This window comes from Thermobia domestica, chromosome 13 (genome assembly GCF_964235325.1).
Source record: "Thermobia domestica chromosome 13, izTheDome1.hap1.1, whole genome shotgun sequence".
NCBI classification, from domain to species: Eukaryota; Metazoa; Arthropoda; class Insecta; order Zygentoma; family Lepismatidae; genus Thermobia; species Thermobia domestica.
Genome location: NC_137466.1, coordinates 162,971,381 through 162,994,081, shown reverse-complemented (window position 1 = coordinate 162,994,081; position 22,701 = coordinate 162,971,381). Strand labels below are relative to the sequence as shown.

Genomic DNA, 22,701 nt, shown 5'->3' with positions numbered 1-22,701 from the left:
CAAATATTGACGACATTTTTAATCAATAACTTTGAATGATTTGGCTAATTTCGCTGCGACTCTATCACTCATCTCTAATTTCCTGTTTGAATAGTCACCCAATTTAGGCAGTAACAGTTCACTTACACAATTGATACTGAGAGGTTTCCAAGAAAATTGTTGCTAAAATATGAGCGCAGAACTATTTTGTATCAATATTAATTTCCTTAGTCCTTAATACATTTTCTTTCAAAATGTCATTTTACTTACTACTTTTTCTTTAAACATTTTCTTATATCGTTTTTCCTGGGCCCTTGAACGAGATGTTGTGTTTCCAATAATTGTACCGTTTTATATGCCAAATTTGGCGTTGAAAGTGATTTTAGCACAAGCTTAGGGACGGAGCGAAGCGTAAATCTGAGATTTGTAGGCTTCTACTGCTGAGATTAGTTGCAATCATTAGCAAATCATTGGGAAATATACACATACGAGGAAATATATATTTTTTTCCGATGTTGAATTCTGATATGTCTCCAGAGACTGGAAAATGCATGCTTCACCTAACAACAGGAAAAGTTTATCTATATTTGAACAGAAATCTATGAGAGGAAAGCTTCTGTTTCTTTGAAAACTGTGTATTCTTTGGATTTTCAAGTGTCCTTCGGGACAATAACATTTGAATTCAACACTGAAGCGCATATGTCGATGATTCTATCTTCTACAAAGATAGATGCTATATATGTACTTTGGAATTTATCTCTATATGCATTACTAATAATCATTTGAAATATGAAAATTTTTGCAATACGCTAGAACTCAATAATTGTGATATGCATTATCCACATAAATGCAAATAATACACGAAATCGTGTTCTTTACACTCCTCTTTGGCCCGAAGAAAAGCACATGCAATACCTTAGAACTGTTAATTTTTTTAAAAAAGAAAAAGGTATCAATATAATTAACCACATGCAAAATATTTCGATTGAAAAGACCAGGCATACACACACCCAAACAATATGCACACAGGACCACGTCCCAACTTACCACAATCTCTTTCATCTGCACTGTCAACACAATCAGGAATACCATCACACTCTTTTGACCTTTCAACACAAGTACCATCTCCACACACTATATCCGTAGGACCACACACTATGACAAAAAGTAAATGGATGATGTCCACAAAACGCCGTAACCACAACCCAAGTATTTTCCCAAACCAATCTCCCAAATAAACAAACTTGCATTGTTTATTTGCAGTTGTTTAGAGTCAGTACAGATTTGAACGGAATAAAAGCCATATATATATATATATATATAAACCTGCCATTTAACTATTTTCACTGATAATAATAATAATAAATCAAAGAAGCATTCCTTTAAATTTTTAAATTACAGCATGTCACAACGTGTCTCTACAATAATGACAATACTATCTATTTGTGTGTTATGTTTTACCCAAATTTAGAAATATTAGACAATCAATTATAAGTAAGAATTCAACGAAAATTATCACTTAATTTGGACGATGCAATTGCGTAATCTGCACAAATGTATCTTAGAAATATAAAAGTTACACTTTGTGTTTTTAATTCAGTTTGATTCATTATTCTCAACGTAAAAATAGTTAAATTCCAAATTTAACAAAATTTATTATTATTCATTAATACTGTATTCTATCTTGATTCGTAATTCCCAATTTCGTATGTTATTTCGTACCCAAATCCATTAGTAAGAGAAAACTTGATTCCTGCTTTCGAAATATCTTTATAAATTTACGATAGCTATAGAAAGCTGACTGTTTTCCGTAATGATGGAAGAATTGATTACACATTAAAAAAGAAAAATACTTTTCATATAATCCTCTCTTAATAGGAATGATTTATAAAAAGAGATAGAAATCAATCACATTTTACAGACGAATAGAAAAAGAGAGAAATATGGAAGATTATTTGAAATTAATAAAAAAATCAATATAAATAAAACATTATGAAAGAAATGTACCTGTGCGCACAATTAAATTAATATGGACGAATAATGGAAGAAAAGAGAAGTATTACGATGTAAATAAGGCTAAATAAATATTATTACAATGCAGAGTAACTAACAAATATGAGAAAATGTGTTGTTTTATTTTTATGTTTTATAACCTCCTTACTGACCCATTACTACCGTAACTTGCATGACGAGAGCAGCAAATACAGCAATCACGTAACGTAGTAAAGAAATTCAATATTTTGAATGTATTTTCAATACATACGTTTGCATCTTGTACTATGAATGCAATGTTAACTTTTTAACGTTTTTGTAAACTAAAAATTACTTTATTTTTTGAATTAAGTTCTTAAATATTTTTTCTCTTGATGATTATTTTTTTCAATTTCTGATAAATTACAGTTTTCAAATCAATCAGCAGCTTATACGAAAATCGTTAGAATTGATTTGTGGTTGAATCTAAAAAAAATCATTAATTAATTCTCTTTAGCACATCTTTACTATATTAGTAATTTTGTTTTTATTTCTGTTCCAGCATTGTTAGTATCTACGTTCCAAAACTTTAAAAAATTGTTAAATTGTTACGTCAAAGTTTGTCAATAACAACACATAATGTCTAATGCAAAATAATTATACACAGCTTACGGGCTAAAGTAAGAAGAAATCCAAATATTATGTTAAAGGACAGTATACATTCAATCTATATACAGAAATCCGTGAACCTCACTTTGGATACAAGTATTCAAGATTTTATCCTGTATCTCTTTGATTTCTTCACAAAATGATACAATTGCATTCGTATCGTAAGTTTGGTGAAACCACTTTTGAAAGTGATGAAATAGTATGTGAAAGGATGAGATGTCAAAGTGCACTTATTTTCTTAGAAAAGAATAGCTGTCAATACTTTCTAGGTTTATTCCATTTAAAAAGTAATTTCTCTTTCTTCCACAATATACTGCTCTATTAGAAATGTGCTATTGTGCTGCTTACTTAGAAAAGTTTTATCAAATGTTCAATTAGTGGAAAGTAATTCTTATTTCTTCCATACAAAATAATCATTTAGAGGATAATATTCTTCATTTCTCTATATGAAATGATCAATTAAGAAATAGCATTCTTCATTTCTCTGTACGAAATATACAATATAACATTCTGTATTTTCTATTCACATGATCAAATTACGCGCATAAAGTACTATTTTCCATTTTCTTGTAAGAAATGATCAAAAGGATACTCTTCATTTCTAAATATGAAATAACCAACTAGAAAAGAGTATTCTTAGTTTTTCTTTTTTTTTTTTTTCTAAACGAAATGATTAATTAAAATGGATATTCATTTTGAGATTCCAAATGATTCCGGAATACTATACTTATCAAATTAGTACATGCACTTTGAAGTCACTGATGCAGAGGAAAAAAAGAAATGATATGTACTTTCTGAGCAACCAATATATACATATATATATATGCATAAAAAAGTTTTACTGCTTGAGAGATGCACAGGAAGATTTTACAAGGAAGAGAGATGACAGTCATTCCAAAGAGAATGCCTAAGAAAGAAAGCATAATGTGAAATGATATAGAACTGCTAGATGAAGAATAATGAAATAATTCGAAGACGAAATGTTATTGGAGAAAAGTAACGTAGTTTCCTTTTATATGTCAATGCAATAACTTAATGAATTCTGTTTAAATTACTATATTGGATGATCTCATACACTTTGAGAAAGACAAAAATTGAACCAAGAAAACAAGGGAAGCTTCTGAAACACTGAAAAATAAATACATTCCTACGTGAAATTATACGAGGAGCAGTCGAAAAGTTCCCGGAATTTCGTTGTAACTATTTATTACCACAACGTAGGTATACATGTACTTGAACGCCTTCGAAATAGGCTCCTTGAGAACACACACTCTTGTTCCATCGTTCGTATCATTGCTGGAAATAATGCTGAAAGTCCTGTTTTAGTATGTTCCGAAGTTCAGCCGTCGTATTGGTTTGAATGTCTTCTACGGTGGTAAAACTGTTACCTTTGAGGCTCTTCCCCAAGATCAAAAAGGGCCTCAATGGTAACCGTTTTGCGACCATAGAACACATCCAAACCAATACGACGGCTGAACTTTGGAACATACTAAAACAGGACTTTCAGCGTTATTTCCAGCAATGATACGAACGGTGGAACAAGAGTGTGTGTTCTCAAGGAGCCTATTTCGAAGGCGATCAAGTGCATGTGTGCCTACGTTGTGGTAATAAATAGTTACAACGAAATTCCGGGAATTTCTTGACTACCCCTCGTATTTTCCTTAACTAATAATGAAGCAGAAGCACATGCAAAACGCACACACATAAATATTACTTTTCTTCACACCTTATATACAAGTCACCAGAAAAGTTAATATTCACTCCTCATATGTTTGTCAAAAACTGAAAGCAAACGAATCAATTCAGGTTTGGTTTGAGATAACTAACGAACAATAAAGTTCTCAAAATTGATCCATTCGCTCTGCGTTACTGACAAAATAACATATTTGAAGTATCTTTCTCATTTCTGGTGTTCGACTGTTCACGGTACGTGCATGCAAAAATATAGAGAACGAACAAAATTTTCGTACCAAATTCATAAAGGCACACAAACATAAAACTACGAGAACAGAAGTTCGATTAGAATAGTCAAGGCACCAATGTTCCATTTTCGAGTATGAAGTTATGTACCTTACAACATAATTTATGCGAGTTAGACTTGTAATATAATGAAAGCAATAAACTTATTTTAACTACTTTTAACTTTAAGTAGATTTTATTCTTTCTTTCATTCATTATCAAACTCCTCATTTTGGTTCAAAATATTATTTAAAATGTCAGCACGAAAGTATAAATTATGGAAATATGTAATAATGCTTTTATTCAGATCATTATTAATTTATTTAAAAGTAACTGCAAACTAATTGATCAGCGAGAATTATTTCGTTTTCTCTCTCAACGGACAGATTTTTTATTTTTTTACATTTGTGTAGACAAAATTCAAAATATTACCGTAAAACTAATATGTTTTTACACATACACATACTGAACACATATGTACTGAAAATTTTAGAAACATCTAAATATTTCCTTGTTTTAAGCATTTAAGTAGAACAAAAATGTCAGAAAAAATAGGGAAATGTTTCTGTATGCTCAAGATTCTTTATCTTCTTTTAAACAAATTCATCTTCGCGTTCTCTTTTACAACGGAGAGTTTCGACTTTACCTTTCTTTTCAAATAATTCTAAATGCAATGAAATTAATTACACAATTCGTCAAGTACATTTAACTCGTTTTCTTAAATGATTGATATATATATATGACACTTAGTTTCTGTATGCTTCTTTCATAGTTCTGACTGTAGCTTAAATAAAAATTTTAAAAAATAAGGGGGGAGGGGACGTCTTTCTGTATGAAACATTGATGTTATAGTACTTTTGTTAAGACCATATTGCCGATCTTTGACAACTAAAGGATCGAAGTCAGAAAAGACTACAAAAAATTACTACATATAGACACACATAAATTAAAGACTTTTTATTAATTTTGGTATTTTTTTTATTAAATTATTATTTCAATAGCTGATTCAATTTGTGCTATATGTTGAGTCCATAATTAGAGTGGTCTATCTGCATTAAATTTATGAACTTTATTCCATGATGTTTCTTGACAAGACATAAAAGTGTTCTCATCTTCTCAAATGCACAGGTGTTTTAAAACGATATCCAAATGGATGTTGGATATACATACATTTTGTATCAGTAGAGCAAAAATGGAAAGAAATTAGAAGAAGATAAATCTAAAGGAATCAATTATTGATTATCAATTTTATCTTGAAAACAAGTTTGATTATTTTCATGATATAGAGTGATTCTCTCCCCTGATCGAACTGATATTTAAAATTTTATTTAAAATGCATCAATAGAAGAATGCTTTTTACATTACGTTGTCAAAAATTGGCAATAAATGTTCTCAAAATTAAATGTGGATGCAAAATTTCTATTAAAACAAACAGAGAGTTAGAAAAAAACAAAACACTGAAAGCAATAATTTACACATGCACACAGCCACACACATGCATTCACTAGACAAACTAAAAACTATAAAACACACACCAGAGGGACAATTCTGCTCATCACTGTTATCGTTACAATCTTTTATGGAATCGCAGACATAGTCTTTATTTATGCAAACACCATCGTTGCAACGGAATTCTAGATCAGGTCTACACCCTAAGCCTTCAGAAAAGAAAAAGAAATGTTAAACAAATTAGGGAGAAACAAAACTTACTTACACTATATACACATATAAACACAACAAAAAGAAAAGGTAATAGTATAATCTACTGAGCACTACAATAAGCAGAAAATTATGAATATTATACTATAATAAACTAAATAGCATAAAGTCTATAGATGAAATATGTTTGTCTGTATATTTACCACTAAGTAAAAAAAAAAAATCCTTTTATTGTATCTTAACGCGAATATACAACACGGAAAATGCAGTCTAAAGATAAAATTGCTGCATATCCATCTGACAAAAGTACGTTTGTAAATAAATTCGATTTAAGTTAATAATTTCAGTAAAGCATACTATTTCCTGTAAGTTGTTGAAGTTCATATTCAAATATGTCAAGTTTTCTTTCTCTTCTTTCTTTTCTGTTTTAAAAAAAAGAACTAAGAGAATATGCGTGGAGTAAGTACGCACTTCTGATCGCGGATTTGTATATTATATATTGGTATATGCACCAATGGCATGCAATGCTCAAAAGTTTATTTCCATTTATTGTAAAAAAAAAAAAAAAAAAAAATCCCATTTAGATACGTCGTAATATAGGTTTGTTGTACTCATTACAATAAGTAGAATAGAAATTATTCAACTCATTAGTTAGATAACATGTTGTAGTATTTCCAAAATAAATTCAAAGTTAAAGCTAGTTCTTACCACAAAACAGAAGATAAACATGAGCTGCACAGAATATATATTTCGAGGAAAAAAATAAAGGTAAATTAAATTAATGCAGGTAGCTTCCAGTAATTTAACATCGCACGCAAAAACATATAACTGTTCATTAATAACAAGCGCTTTCGTACTTGTAAATGAACACGATCATTTCAATTTTTTTTTAACTATTTGCCTTTTGGCTGAAGATCACCACAGACAATAGTATATTTTTTTTATATATATTAAACGATTTATTACTTATATAGTCGACAAAATCATAATAATTCCGTTCTTATGTTCTTTTCGAGCAAGATAATATCTCAAGATGGCATAACGTAGTGGTGTTTGCAAAATTCTGGTTAGATATTTCCAAATGTATAATTTTTAATCAAGATTTCGTACAATATTTAATAATAATAATAATAATAATAATAAACTGGAATCTACACACGAATAATATAACAGATGCATTATATTAGTGCGATGTTAACCTATCGCTTACTAAGCACATTTTAACCTACTGAAGACTTGCACGTTCACATTCGTTAACCTATTATAAAAGTTTGGATGTAAAAATTGAATTGAAAGAAAAAGTACTTTCGCTACGTGTACAATGTGCCGAGCATTGAACGGAATCACGACGCCGGAAAGAATTTATTTCATCTCGAATTTTCTAGTTTTATAAAAATGTAATATTGGCAGATACATTAAATAAATAAATAAATAAATAATAAAAACTCATTTTCTGCATAAATTGTGTAGGCACAATACTATATGTGTAGTCCAGATAAAAACGGCTCTTGTTCATTAACAGCAAGTAACAGAAAACTTAGAAAAAATGTACGATCTGCATGTTTTGTAGTACTAGGAATACTTCAGTTTGTTTATGTGAAAAACTTGACATCCTCAAGTATTTCCAGTTCTCCAAAACACATCAATCCTACAGTTTTTCTCGGTTTTCTGGGATTTGATATAAATGGACATGAGCCGTTTGGGATTGGATGACTCATATGTTAATTCAAGCAAAGTACTTTCTAAACTGAAATTACTATTTTAAGTAACATTCTTCCCGAAAACATCTGAGAAAGGCAAACATTTATTTGAAGTAAAATTAGTGTCTTACAAAAAAAAAAAAAAAAAAAAAAAAAAAAAAAAAAAAAAAAAAAAGAGAAACTCAAACATTTATTTCAAGTGAAGTGACTATCTGAAGCACCACTCCATTTCAAATCAATATATTTTAACAAATTAGAAACATGAAATACCGCTTTTACACAATTTTAGCCGGAAATGAGTTTATCCACTAAAAATAATATTGAGTTGAATAATTCACTCATAACTACAAATTAGTGTGTTATACAGGGTGGCCTAAAAGTAGGTATACACCCCTGCATTGATCAAGTATAGCATTCTAGCTTATGGGTTTATTTGCTTCGGCTGTTCCGGGTTTAAGGTATAAGTAAAAGGACATTAAGAATAAATAATAAAGAAGCTAGGTCTACCTGTTTCATAAAAATAAGAAATGATATGAAATACAGTGAGCAGATTAGTACGGGACTGTATACCTACTTTTGGGCCACCTTGTATCTATTAAAAATTAGTGTGAACCATCTTTGCAGTGAGGCCAAATTATATAAAATAACTTTACAGCAAAGATTTCAAGCTTAGAATAATTAAGAAAAAGGACATGTTTTCAGACATTTGTTTTCATGTAATTATAAAAATGAAGTACTTATATATATATATATATATATATATATATATATATATATAACATGACAGGAAGAACAGTATACTGTGTCTAGCTTTTCCGAATTTTTTTATATTCAAATGAATAAAACCAAATGTCTGAATATTGCAGGAATATAAAAAAAGCGTAAAAACTTAAAACAAACAAACAAAAAAAGCAATTAACAAAAGAAAAAAAATGAGAAACGTACCAGTATCACAATCTATTTCATCATCACTGTTCGGGCAGTCTGACCTGCCATCACAGCGACGAGATAGACTGATACAGCTACCATCACCACACTGAAAGTCGGACGTCGGACACGGAGCTAATATTCCTAGTAACATAAAGCAAAGACTAGCACAAAACACTTGCAAAAGAAAGAAAGCGTTAAATAAGCCAGCACTGTTAAAATTAAAAGAATGCCATCATTTTGTGTTCAGTCATTACATATATATATTACATTGTTGCGTTAGAAATTTATTATAATTAATGTACTGAAGTTATTGTATTATTATTGTCATTGATATTTAAGGAAACAACTGAACACAAAATGACTTGAAGCCACTTAAAATAAAGCACAATAAAGCTATTATACAAAGGTTGTTGAGTCGAAAAGTAACTGAACTTGTCCAAATAATTGAAATTAAAAGGAGATTAAAGTACTTAAAGGGTTCTGCTGCATGAATTCTGGCCACGCTGTATTAGTTATATAGTTCCTACAAATCAATCGAATACCGCAATTCTGATGAGTCCAGCTCTAACCAGCACGTGAAGATAAGTGCAACAAATGTTAGATCATCTTTTTTGAAAGTGATAAAACCACATCCCATTACTTTAGCAGGTCATCAATGCATATCCTTAAAATGTAATGGTTAATTTTGTCAAAAACAGTCTGAAGGAATAAAACAGTCTGGAGTAAGCTTGTTCGTTTGCAGTTTATCATCTATTTTCAGCACTGAGACTACGCGAGACAAGACCTACAATTTAACGTGGGATATGAATAATATGTAAACTGAACGGATATCAAACTCAGGTGACTTGCACAAACCACACATAGGCTCTACATGCATATTGCCAAAGCATTTCGAGTAGTAGGACCGTTGACATTTTTACCTTTGATGCGCATGTCTCAGGCTCCATTATAGATAGAGCTTATTTATATAAGCTGAGTTGAGTTGATTTTGAGTTTAACGTCCCTTTCAGCAGCGAGTCTATATGAGACGGGACCTACTGATTAACGTGGAATCCGAACCACATGAGCTCCCGCCGGGAATCGAACACGGGTCTCTCATGCCAAAGACGCGTACGCTAACTACTTAGCTACGAAGAAGCTCTCTTATTTATATAAGTCAGCCTCAGAATATAAACGTGAGGATAAAACCAAGAGATCAATAAAAAATGAATCAAAGGGCTGAAAGTGTTTTACAGAAGACTATGAATCGACCGAAGATGTTATAGGAAAGAATTAGTGTATAACCTGAATCCTCCTCACGTTCCGATAAACATTACTTTGATTACAAGCTGACATATATTTCAAATAATGTGCAGACTTGTTGATATTGGCATATTGCGAATCTAAAACTTTCACAAATGGAAAACTTTCAGGGAACTAAAATGGATTCATAAACAGCTCTCACTAAAAGCGACATAGCACTGTTAGCTTAGAATTAATATTTTTCTGATCTTGAACCACTTGTTGCATTGTTCTAGGAAACTAACTTTTATCTTCAGAAAATTTGCATGCGGTAGAAATAATTAACGGTATTGAGAAGAAAGGGCTCCATTTTTTTTCTTAGTAAGAAGTTTAATAGTCTCTTTTTGGGAATGAGGCTACTTAAGAGATGGACGTAGAGTCTGAACCACAAGAACTCACACAGGGAATCGAACCCGGTTTCCAACAGATTACAAGAGTGTCCCGATATACTGTCTGAGTGGCCAATAGAAGTAAATAAATTATTGTTTAATAGATGAGGATAATTTATAGAATTATGTATTTACATAGAAATACGTAAAGTTCCGTTACGTTATGACTCAACCTTATATGCGTATGAACAGTCATTGACAAAGAGAAATAGCATGATTTATGTACAAACTGTAACTTATGATATTTTCATTTTGTCACTGACTGTACACTCTTACACACACACCAACACACACATATTATACATATATATAACACCACGAAAGCATGAAACAGCGCATTTCTATACAAAGCAAAATTTACGCACATCAAATGTAAAGGTAACCAAGAACATTATGTCGCTTTTTGTGGAGGTCTGTGTTCAACTGGCCCTCACACCGCAAATGGAGATAAGGCGAAAGTCAGTTGTTAGTTTGGGTACATCTAACATACTACAGGGGAAAATCGGTTGTGGTAGTTCATTTACACCGTAAGGACAGAGTGAACATGGGACGTCCACAGAGCGTCCCATGCAGTACGAGTCACAAGGGCGTGTATGCAGTACGAGTTCAAACTGGAGTCAAACGTCGCAGCAGCGGGGCGTAAGATATGCCACGCTTTTGGTGAAGGTATCGTGACTACGCGGACAGTACAGCAGTGGTTTAATAAGTTTAAGTACAGTGACGAAACACTCAAAGACGCACGGGAAGACCAACACATGTACAAAATGAAGATCTTCAGGCAGCAATTGAGGCGAACTATGGCTAGACATATGAAGAACTGGAAGTACAATTCAGTGTGAGTGGAGAAACCATTAGACAGCACCTCCATCAACTTGGGAAACACTACAAGTTGGATCGATGGGTCTCACGTGATTTGACTCCGGTCCGGAAGGCAACGTGAGCAGACATTTGCGTTTATTTGCTATCTCGCCTGAGAAAGGAGCCATTTCTGGACAGGATGTTGACATGTGATGAAAAGTGGGTCCTGTATCAAGCTCCACGGCGCGGTCATCATTGGTTAGCATCCGATGAGCCGGTTCCAAAACAGCTGAAACCAGTACTACACCAGAAAAAGGTCTTCCTGTGTGTTTGGTGGACTGCTCGCGGCATCGTGCATAGGGAACTACTACTAGCTGGTCAGAGTATCAATGCAACTGTGTACTGTCAGCAGTTGAACCATGTTCAAGAATCGCAAAAGGGTCCTCCTGTTACAGGACAATGCTAAGCCCAACGTACCTAGGATGATCCGGGACACCATTCTACGCCTTGGATGGGAAACACTATTGCATCCTTCATACTCCTCGGGCATTGCACCGTCCGATTATCATCTGTTCGATTCCTTGGTCAATCATCTTAGAGGACGCCAGTTCAAGTCCCTAGTAGAGGTGCGAAATGCACTTGATACCTTGTTCGCTTTAAGGTCCACCAAGTTCTACCGCGATGATATTGGTGGTTTCCAGAACGTTGGCAGAAGGTCGTCGATGCTGATGGGGACTATTTTTGATCTTCCAGGTACGTCGATGCTGATGGGGACTATTTTTGATCTTCCAGGTACTCTTAGTTGACTTATAGAAGTTCGAAAGCGGTGGGTGAAAAAGCGATAGAACTTTCTTGGTTACCTTTATGATATATATACATAAAAGAAATTCAGTAAAGATGAATAAGAAGTTACTGAAAACAAAAGGTGCTGGTTTCAAGAAATTTAATGCTACAATTTACACCGTATAAGAGAAAAAAATTGGCAGAAATAAACAGACATATTAACGAAGTATACAAAAAAGTTACCAAACGTAAAAGATATAAAATTCAAGTTTTTCTCCTTAAAAAAAAATATTATCAACTCGCAATTCATGTCTTAGCTAAAGTTGGTTTGCCTACCGAATAATTTCGAAATGTAGAAGATATGAAAGCATATTTACATATCTATAGAAAAAGTGATACATTCAAAATTACAATTAAAAATAAATAAATCAATATACAAAGAATGAAATATGCAAGACTAGATCGAGGTTCAAACTTGGGTTTTTCAGTTTTCAGTGGCTTTGCCTTTACAAATATGCTACTGCCTGAACAGTCATACATTCTATCAGTTTTAAAGACAGTGTTCAGTTACTCAGACAACATGGACTGCACCAAATCAGTTCATTCACGTCGAAGTTTCAGAGACAAGAAATTCTGTAGGGGAATTGGTTTAACGAGCATATATATAATTTCTATTTGGAAGTTTTGCTTATAAAATCTGAATAATACAGAACACTGTTTAAAAGTATTTCATATAAACAAGAACAAATAAAAGTATACTCGATTTTAACCGTTTATAAAATCGACGAATTTAGAAGCCATTCCATATTTTTCAAAATAATTGTATAAGAAATCACTAAATTACAATAAGAAGATATAAGACACTAGAAACGAGGTTTAGATATGTTATTTATGTACGGATCAAAAATGACATGAACGAATGTTGTGATAAAGCAGTTTTTTTTCGCTGTTTTTTCCCCACATTTTAATTTAAGACTTTGTTTACAGCTACTTTTTTTTTTAAAAAAAAAGTAAACTGGTGCAAACTTGATTAAGATTTTTTTATATAAATATGTGTGATGTGTGGTATCAGTATCATTGTCAGAAATATTTTCAGGAGGACACAATGTGATGTTAACGAACTTGATTATTATTATTACTGAGTAATGCAAAAGTTCTGTAGTAGTTTGTTGAGTCTTGGAAGGGTATGGTAACCCTTCCCTGAGCCATAGAATATATGTTTTATGATGCGGTATCTTCTTAATTAAGCCACGGAATGAGTGTTTCATCAAACTACTCACACACAAACCAACACAGACACACAAAGAAAGAAAGAAAGAAAACTTACCGAACTTAAGACAGACAATATAGTATCATGCATAAAATACTCGCAAAAAAATATTTGGATTTGGGCAAATTACCCATATACAATTACAACAACTATCGAAAACGTAGTATGTATATATATACAGGGCCGAATTTAGGGGGGTGCAAAGGTGCACGTGCACCACCCACTCGTTGTAAATATACACTATCTAAAATGAGAAGCTGGCAGTGAAAATAGCAACTCTTTCGAAACTTTTTGCCATCATGTTTCCGTTTGGGGCTTAAAAGAAAGCAGAACTTTGCAAAAGCATAGTTTAAGAGGATTTTCTGAAGGTTGAAGGAAAAGGATTCACCAATCAAAATAATATAACATTTGTCAAGTAGGAAAGAAAACAGAAGGCAGGAGAAGAAAAGAACATTTTTGTCCTGCATAACACTTGTAACCCTCTTTAAAATACTTTCCTCCGTTCTATGCATCAGTGTTGTCAGGGTAAAAGAATATTGTGACATGCCACTTTGAAGGTCAATATGATTGGTAATTTTGGTAGTTATTGATGCACCCCCCGCGCTCAGACAATCCTGGATTCGGTCCTATATATATATATATATATATATATATATATATCGGGTGTTCTAAAAATGGAGCCCACGGGCCACAGAGCATTATTCTACATGTCATATATATATATATGAAAAGGAACTTATAAGATTTAAATCATTTTTGGCGAAGGGAAATTATTATAAAAATCACTATTATTTTTTTCTTTCCTCTAAATAAATAGAAGAAACAAAAAATAAAATAAAATAAAAAAAAATAACAAAATAAAACTAGAATTTAGAGATAACAGTGCCGTAAAACTCACTACTTATTACTGAACTCTGGAAAGAACAAAACAAAAATGAAGGTTGTGCTTGTCTTTAAATGAACAAAAGGAAATTGTTATTAGGGAATCCTGACAAATCTTAAAATTTTATAGAGTATAAAATTGAAAAGTGTCATCCCAATACCTGTTCCTTGGAAATGGCTTTGATTACTACATAATATGATGGGATTTTCTATTTTATGTTTATAGCTGACACAAAATTATCTCTTTATGAAAATTCAACAGCACTTTCTATAATCTACTAAGCTATTTTTTTTCCAAATATGAATATTGTTTTCCTTAGTTTATCTGTTTTACAGTAGAAAAAAAAGTGGATTCAGTCGGAACAAAATTGTGGATTCAGTCGGGCAGATAGATTCTTTTAACAAGTAGTTAGTTGTATTTCCTGTACTTCCATAGATTTGTGTTAGTACATTCGTAAAATTTACCAATAATCTATTCAGAAGTACTCAACAATGAAGACATTTTCTTAATCCTGTGACAAAGAGACGTACTTAGAAAATAATTAACACAAAGTACAGGAAAGTAATTTACGCAAGAAAGTATACACAACTAACTAAGTCGGGAAATTAAAAAAAAAAAAAAAGAAAAACAAGAATTTTAGGAATGATAGGAAATTTAGGAAAATTTTAGGAATTTTACGATGGATCAAAAGATAGCGATCTTGGCCAATAATTTTAGGAATGATAAAAAAACGCATAAAAATATTGCGATCTTAGCCAATAAATAGTTTTTGGATCAGAGGTCGTAAAATTTTTGAATGGAATTTTTTACGAAATAAGCACAAGTTAAATGATAGTTTGGGTTTGGCTACACTATATGTAGTTCTCCAGATATAAGGTGCACAAGAAAGTTTTTGATTGAATGAAATATACTGGATCTTCGCTCAGGGGCCGTAAAATTTTTGTACAGCCCTAAATAGAATTTTCGTATTTTCTACGGAATAAGCACATTATATTGAGTTAACTGATAGTTTGGGTTTAGCTACACTATATGTATTTCTCCAGATATAAGGCGTACAAGAAACTTTTTGATTAAAATATATTGGATCTTCTGATCCAAAAAGAACAAAAGACAATTGTTGAGATTTTTTTCCGTTCTACCAATGGAGTAAAATACCAATAATCTTATCGCTTCCTAAAATTTATTCCTAGGAAATAAGTAATGCGTCTTTCAGAACAGTTTTCTTTTATGCCGACTCCATATAAGCATGGAAAAAGGCGGAGGCAAAGGAGAAGAAGCAGAAATGACATAACATAATGATCTTTAAAGAATCCGTAACAATATTGCATCATCATCAAGTTCTACCTTCTCTTGCAATGATAGCGTTTACGTGTACCTAGGGCAATAAGAAAATATTCCGGTATCTTATGATTAAAAAAGCATGTGGCCAGACTTGTTTAAATTTGTTTTATTTATGCTGCTAAAGATATAATAAGTGAGGAAACCATGGTTGATTGAATTGTATTTTTAATTTCTGTGAAATGAATGATAAGTATTAAGGAAATACACAGTTTAAAAGGAATAAAAATAGTCTAATTTATTGAAATAATTATCGTGGTAAGTTCTGGTGGATACTAAAGTAATTTTAAACAAACTGGGATCGCAATACTTAATTATAAATGTGTGTTACACTCTTCAGATGCTCTGAAATGAGGGAACTTTCCGGAATATTATGATCGTCTTACTTCAAAGTTTAATTCCTGAATAATCTATTCACTTTCAAACTGAAGCCTTATCATCGAAACATATGAATATGAATAAAAGCTATAAAAAACACATGAGAAGTGAAATATTGGAACAGTCTATTGCTGTTTTTGAATTCTTTCATTTTTATTACTTTTTATCATTCGTAAACAAGATTTCAGCAGACATCTTGGAAACAGGATCATTAATTTTGCCAAAGAAAAACATGTTCATAAGAGTTGAGATAACACTTAAAATACCAAGAAAAAAGTCATTGAAACACTCTTTACAACGGAAAAAACAAAGAAGGAAGCGTTCTTCCGAAAATTTAAAAAAATCAACAAATATCTTCTCCAACTTTCTGATTTGATTTGATTTTGAGTTTGGCGTCCTTTTCAACAGCAAGACTATAAGAAACGATAACCTACAGCTTAACGTGGGATCCGAACGATATCAGCTCTCACCGGAAATCAAATTAAGGTCTTTCACATCAAAGGTAAGTACGCTAACCGCTTAGCCACGAGAGAGTTCTACCAACTTTTTGAATGCAGTCTATACTTATAAACATATATATATATATATATATATATATATATATATATATATATATATATATATATATATATTCAAAAGTATGCCATACGTAATCCTTTGTATGTTCTATATCCTACACACCTGCCAGATAAAACGAAAAATACATATAAGTTACAGTATACAGGGTGAACGGTAACTACGTGGATAATCTTGGACAGGTGATAATACATCTAAAAAGAAGCATAAAAGTCCTAGTAAATATGGGGGAAATTCCGTCCTGTTTAGGAATGACAGAGTGTTGAAAGCGTGGGAACATGAATTTCAAGAGGCCAACAGCTTACAAACAATACATCGCAGAAAGTGTGGTTAAAAACGTCACTTAGAAAGTCATACCTACTCTATTCATAAATGCATGTTTGAAAACGCAGCTACGTGTGCGCACGGGATTAACAATGTGTGACACTTCTTTCCTTTACAGCATGCCTGGGAATCCCTCCGTTATTTTGGGGAATCCCATGCGTACGCATAACTGCGTTTTCAAATATGCATTTATCAATAGAGTAGGTATGACTTTCTAAGTGACGTTTTTAACCACACTTTCTACGATTTATTGTTTTTAAGTTGCTGGCCTCTGAAGTTCAAGTTTTCACGCTTTCGACACTATGTAACTCCTAAACGGGACCGAATTCCCCCATGTTCACTAGGACTTTTTTGCTTCTTTTTAGATGTACTATCATCCGTCCAAGTTTGTTCATGTAGTTACCGTTCACCTTGTATCAGTATATACGAACTTAAAGAAACTTATTTAAAAATCCATAATGCAATGTGTATTGAATTCATTAACTATTGGCGTACAATAAAGCATTATTAATGTTGAGATGAAAAACAACTGAAGATGTCTATAATAATAATAATAATAATAATAATAATAATAATAATAATAATAATAATAATAATAATAATAATAATAATAATAATAATAATAATAATAATAATAAACTGAATCTTTGTTATCTAACCTGAACCCTTCACCGAATAAGAATCCATAAAGTAAGCCAGCATGCATCCAATTGGTGGGTATAATTTATAAATTAAGATACTTGATACATGCGTGTTATTATTAGTTTTGTAAGAATCATATTCTATGACATCACTTTTAGCTATTCTTTCTTATGTATTACTTTAAATGAAATTATAAGCTGTATAATAAATTGAATTGTCTGAAGCTAGATTGAACTAACTATTTTCGTGCTGTGGGAAATTAGCCTTTATGGAAACAGCGACAACTTGACACAAACTGGTGCCATTGGGCCATGGGTTATATATGACCGTTGCGTCTACACTTAGTTTATTGCTTCACAAGGTTCGGTGTGAAATACCTGTAGCTCAAAAGATTTCATGCGTAAACTCAGAAATAGGTGAGAATGTAGTTAGTTCACACTGGTTTCAGCCAGCTCAAATAGTAATAGTATAACTGAGTGTAACTATTATTATTTGTTTTGCTGTTTTACGTGAATACGAAATAAGTAGTCATGAACAAACAATAAGTAAATCTATTTAAGATCGTTTCTTAATGTTTGTGATTAATTTAGCTATCTGATACTAGAGATAAACATATTTTTATAATTACATTTTCGCCGATTTCTGAGTTTAAGCATGAAATCATTTGAGTTACCGATATTCCACATTGAACTTTATGCCTTAACAAACTAACAATGTAAGTGTAGAAAGTGACGCAACGGTCACGTGAAGCACATGTCCCAGTGGAAACACTTCGTGTCAAGTTGTTACTATTTTCTTAAAGGCTAGTTTCCTGGAACACGAAAATGTAACTAGTTCACTCTAGCTTCAGACAACTCAACTGATACAATAATTGGTTTATAGAAGCTAAAACAAGAAACAATACCTGGGCATTCTAAGGTCTCATCCGACCCATCAGCACAATTCCAAATTCCATCACACTTTAAATAATTGTCAATACATGTTACTTTGTCAGCACATCTCCACTGGTACCAAGGGCAAATCACTTCCACACCTAGAGCCATGCAGCAAGACAACAGAAGCAACTACAAAAACTCTGCATGCAATTTAATATTGTACTTGAATAAATTGCAATAAAAATATATGTAATGCCATGAACAAAACTGATCAGTTAGTCATTATTTAAATCATGCATTAATTAGTTAAGTAGCAGAATAATACTGTACTCGAATTTTGAATAAAAATAACTGTGATATATGATAAAACGGTAAGTAGAATGGCAATGAGAATACAGGTTAGTTATGTTACATTCTGTTTATCGCAAATGTTACTACGATATTATGCGACACACAAACATCTTTAATATTTTTGTTCCTCCCCAAATCACATCAGTCAGCTTAAGTAGACATTTTTCATTCAAACTTATTTCTTTCCATACCAATACTATAGACAATTTTTAAATAAATATTTTGTTCTTCCACTGAATCGTGTTAGTAGGTGTATGACGAGCCTATATCGAGTTGAATACTTATTCAACCTGCCTTTATAATCTGTCAAATACTTTCCACAGGGTTCAGGACCACTTAATTCTGATGATTATGAAAAGAATTTTGAAAATCAGGGGTACTTTTCTAAAACAACTCCAGCAGCGAACGTTGCTATTAGGTGAACAAATCATTTGTTTTTTCATTCTTACATGTTTGCTTTAATTTTATTGCTAATTTGAGGTATCTGATGCGAGTATTTTTGAGTAAAATGGTATTGCGTTTGCAAGACGATGGATGGATAAAGTCATCTATAATTGTTGCTTTACATGAAATTCCAATATAATTTTCCTGATTACGTTCACGCAATTGGGTCAATTCGCCTTATGTAGTCTCAGGAAATAAACACTGTATAAAGAGTTCAATCTGGAAAATCTTTGTATAAATGATATTAGGTAAGAAAATTCTGGTTCTGGTAAGAAAATGTGAAAAATAATATAACATCGTATCTTGAACAAGTCCGTAATACCAACTCAGACCTGGTTAGTTTGGTAATGGATAGGTTTTACTGATAATTTTTGTTCTTGTAGTAACGAAATGATTTTCCTAAGCTTTAAAGTTTGTTCGTTACAATAGTTGTTGTCCTTGTTGATTATATATCTTTTTCTCTCTTATGAAATCAAGTTACTGCAATGAATTAATTAATATAGAATATTTGATGACAAGCAACTCATTTAAATTTCCAAGATGAATAACCCCTGATCTGTATGTGGTTTACTCACTCTTAAACCTACGTTATTTAAATAAAACACTCCAGAAAACTGAATAATTATGCCACAACAGGTTATATGATATTAAAAATCTCCATTATCACATTTGACAAAATTGTATAACTTAACGTAATTGTCAGTAACGATGTAAACAAAAAATAAATAAATAAAGTAAAGAATAAAAAATGGTACTACAGGTTCCTCATGTAGCCATTCTTCTTCATCTCCTTGCCAAGCTATTGCTTTGGGAAAAAAGTTATAATTACAATGAAAAGAATATAGTTAAGTTCTCTTTCCATTTTTATGTAAACATGCTTTCACTTTTTTTCATAGCACGAAAAACAACAAAAAATAATCATGAACTTAAAATGCATGCAAAGTAAGTAGAAATATTAGGCATAACAGTATAGCTCACTAAAGAAGTTTCTCTATACCACCCATATTTTTTAGTGGCTTTATACTTCATATTTCAGTTTTAAAATAATAATAATAATTGTAAATACTCTCCTTTCCCTAATATATGTAGTGTTTTATTTCTCGTAAATTTTTCTAGGAAACGATAATAAAAGTCGATAAAAGAATTCTTATACTGAATTAAACACAAGAAAATGTAAGCAAACTTTTAAATATGTACCGCACACCTACAATATTAAACTAAATTAGGACGACGAAATAAAAAAAAACGTATAATAGTTATTAGTAGTAAATTAATTATTCTATTAAATACTAATTTAAGTCTATAAACAAGTACTGAATTAGCCCACTTTAAATTTTTCTCAGAATACTTTTAACATCATCTAATTAAACTGGAAGTAATTTTACGGGCGCAACAATAAAATATAAAAATGGAAACAGATTTGTTAATATATAATCATTTTGTTTTGAAAGCCGTTAGTGCAAAGAGACTGGTTCTGTTCATCCAAAAGAAGAGAAAATTAAATTTTAGTTTAACGTCCTACGGTTATGGTCTTTAAGCTAAAGAAGACAGATGATTATTGAAAGTGAATGATTGTGACATTGAATAATTGTGCTCTCTCACCGAGAATCAAATCCGAAACCACGTACACCAAAGGTACACACGCTAGACACTAATTTAACAGGGAGAGCTCGGATCGTCCAAATCTCAACAGTACGCCACTTCTCATATTTAATTTTTAGATTCAAGTTTTCTTAAATAAAACTGGGTGCCTCAATTGATAATAGCCTTAATTAACAATAACTTTATTAATATGAAATGCAATAAACAGATGATTTCCGATTTTAAAAACTGTGCATGTGTTGAGCACATTAGATTCATTATCATAAGTTCTTGCTATTTGATGAATTCTGCTAGACGTAAATTTGAAAAGCTTTTAACTACAATTTAATTTATTTGAAAATATTGAAAACGTTAACAAAATATTTGAAAATAATTGTTCTTCGGAATATGTATGTACCTGGACATAAAAATTCATCAGAGCTGTCTGGACAATGGGGTATGCCATCACATCTGAACAGGTAACTTACATGTGTTGTTTGATCGTGACAGGGCCATAGGTGTGAAAGATGTACATACCAATTTTCTGAATTAATCACATACGAAGACAAGAAAGCATGGTAATTAAACGCAAGCATTAGAAATGAATCATGCAAATGTTAATGCAAATATATGAATGAGGTGTACTGATACTGAAAAGTAAATATAATTTTTGGTGGCGCCGAGCATATGCGTTAACAATTTATGGGAGGTGGTTTCTCCTTCTCCCCCGCCTCTTTCATTTTGTTCGTCCTAATGAGTGTATAATTGTGGCGAACTTCCACCAATTTTTCCGGTATTATTTGTTTTCAGTAGGTCCCAAAAGAATGTGCTACAAAGAGAACTTACAATTCTTGTTTCCACTGACGTATAAACGTAATGAAAAACATGATCGTAATTTGTGTTTAAGTTTCCGAAAGATTAACTTTTACAGAGTAAATGGATTAATTAAAAAAGAAAGAAAATAATTATATATTTGCATGATAATGAATGTAAAATGTAAATCGACCTATGTTTTCTTTACTTAACAGTCATATTTTTCGAAACCGAAAATGCAATCTTTTAAATCTTTCACTTTGTTGGTACCGAAAGTAACAAAGTTACTTGACTGATCCAGTCTTCACAGCAATTTAAGTCGTTGTAAGAGTTCAAGCATTAATAAGGGTTACAAATACAATATAAAAATAATAATGGTTCTCGAAATCACTTTCCACGCTACAAGCGTTTGAGACTCATAGATTCCATACTTCTTCAACAGTACTTGTGACTACTGTATATTGAACATGAATCAATTTGGATCAATAAAGGACCGTGTGTTATCTATTATTTTACTGAATCAATTTAGATTAATAACGGTCTGTCAAACATATATACATTACCTGAATCCATTTGGATCAATAATGGATTTTAAATATATTATTAACTTCCAATTTATTAACACAATTCTTTGTGATTATAATGTGTTACAGGAGCTCATATCGATCCCCTACGCTGATCAAAATATTTGCCTATGAACGCAATACGTGATACCAATTTAAAAAAAAATAATAAAAAATTAGTTTATTGAATGCAACTGTTGTACAAGAGAAATTTATTGTATACGTTGTTCATTTAAAAATTTTTCTCAACATAATTTACAGAAACCAATATCAATACACCTCTCAACAATAGTAAATAACTACCAAATTAACGAAACAAGAAAAAACATGCTTTTAAAAGAAAATAACTAATTAGTGCAAAGCAAATTTCACCTAGCTAATATACAGGCTGTTAGTAACAATAATTGCGTGCACTTATAAACAATATATATACAAATATGTTAGTGGTACATGCTTATTGATGAAAGAAAATTATGCACTACCACCATAAGAAACAAAAAGGCACAAGTGAACAAATCTACATTTATTTCTATAATACAAGTTAA

General features: G+C 31.7%; 1 protein-coding gene across 29 annotated transcripts in view; it reads right to left on the bottom strand.

The window, feature by feature from the left end:
- Nucleotides 1–22,701, bottom strand: part of trol (terribly reduced optic lobes) — a 1,284,884-nt gene that overhangs the window by 221,038 nt on the left and 1,041,145 nt on the right. For 20 of the 29 annotated variants that reach the window (XM_081736791.1, XM_081736768.1, XM_081736772.1 and 17 more), the window contains 3 exons: nucleotides 8,883–9,008; nucleotides 6,114–6,236; nucleotides 1,027–1,134 (listed from right to left, as the gene is read on the bottom strand). The exons of 2 other annotated variants lie outside the window; for them this stretch is intronic. In XM_081736791.1, the coding sequence (XP_081592917.1) occupies nucleotides 1,027–1,134; nucleotides 6,114–6,236; nucleotides 8,883–9,008 (357 nt within the window). Of the gene's footprint in view, nucleotides 1–1,026; nucleotides 1,135–6,113; nucleotides 6,237–8,882; nucleotides 9,009–18,433; nucleotides 18,563–22,701 lie in introns of all 29 variants that reach the window. 7 more of the 29 variants (XM_081736775.1, XM_081736784.1, XM_081736787.1 and 4 more) reach the window with 5 other exon arrangements.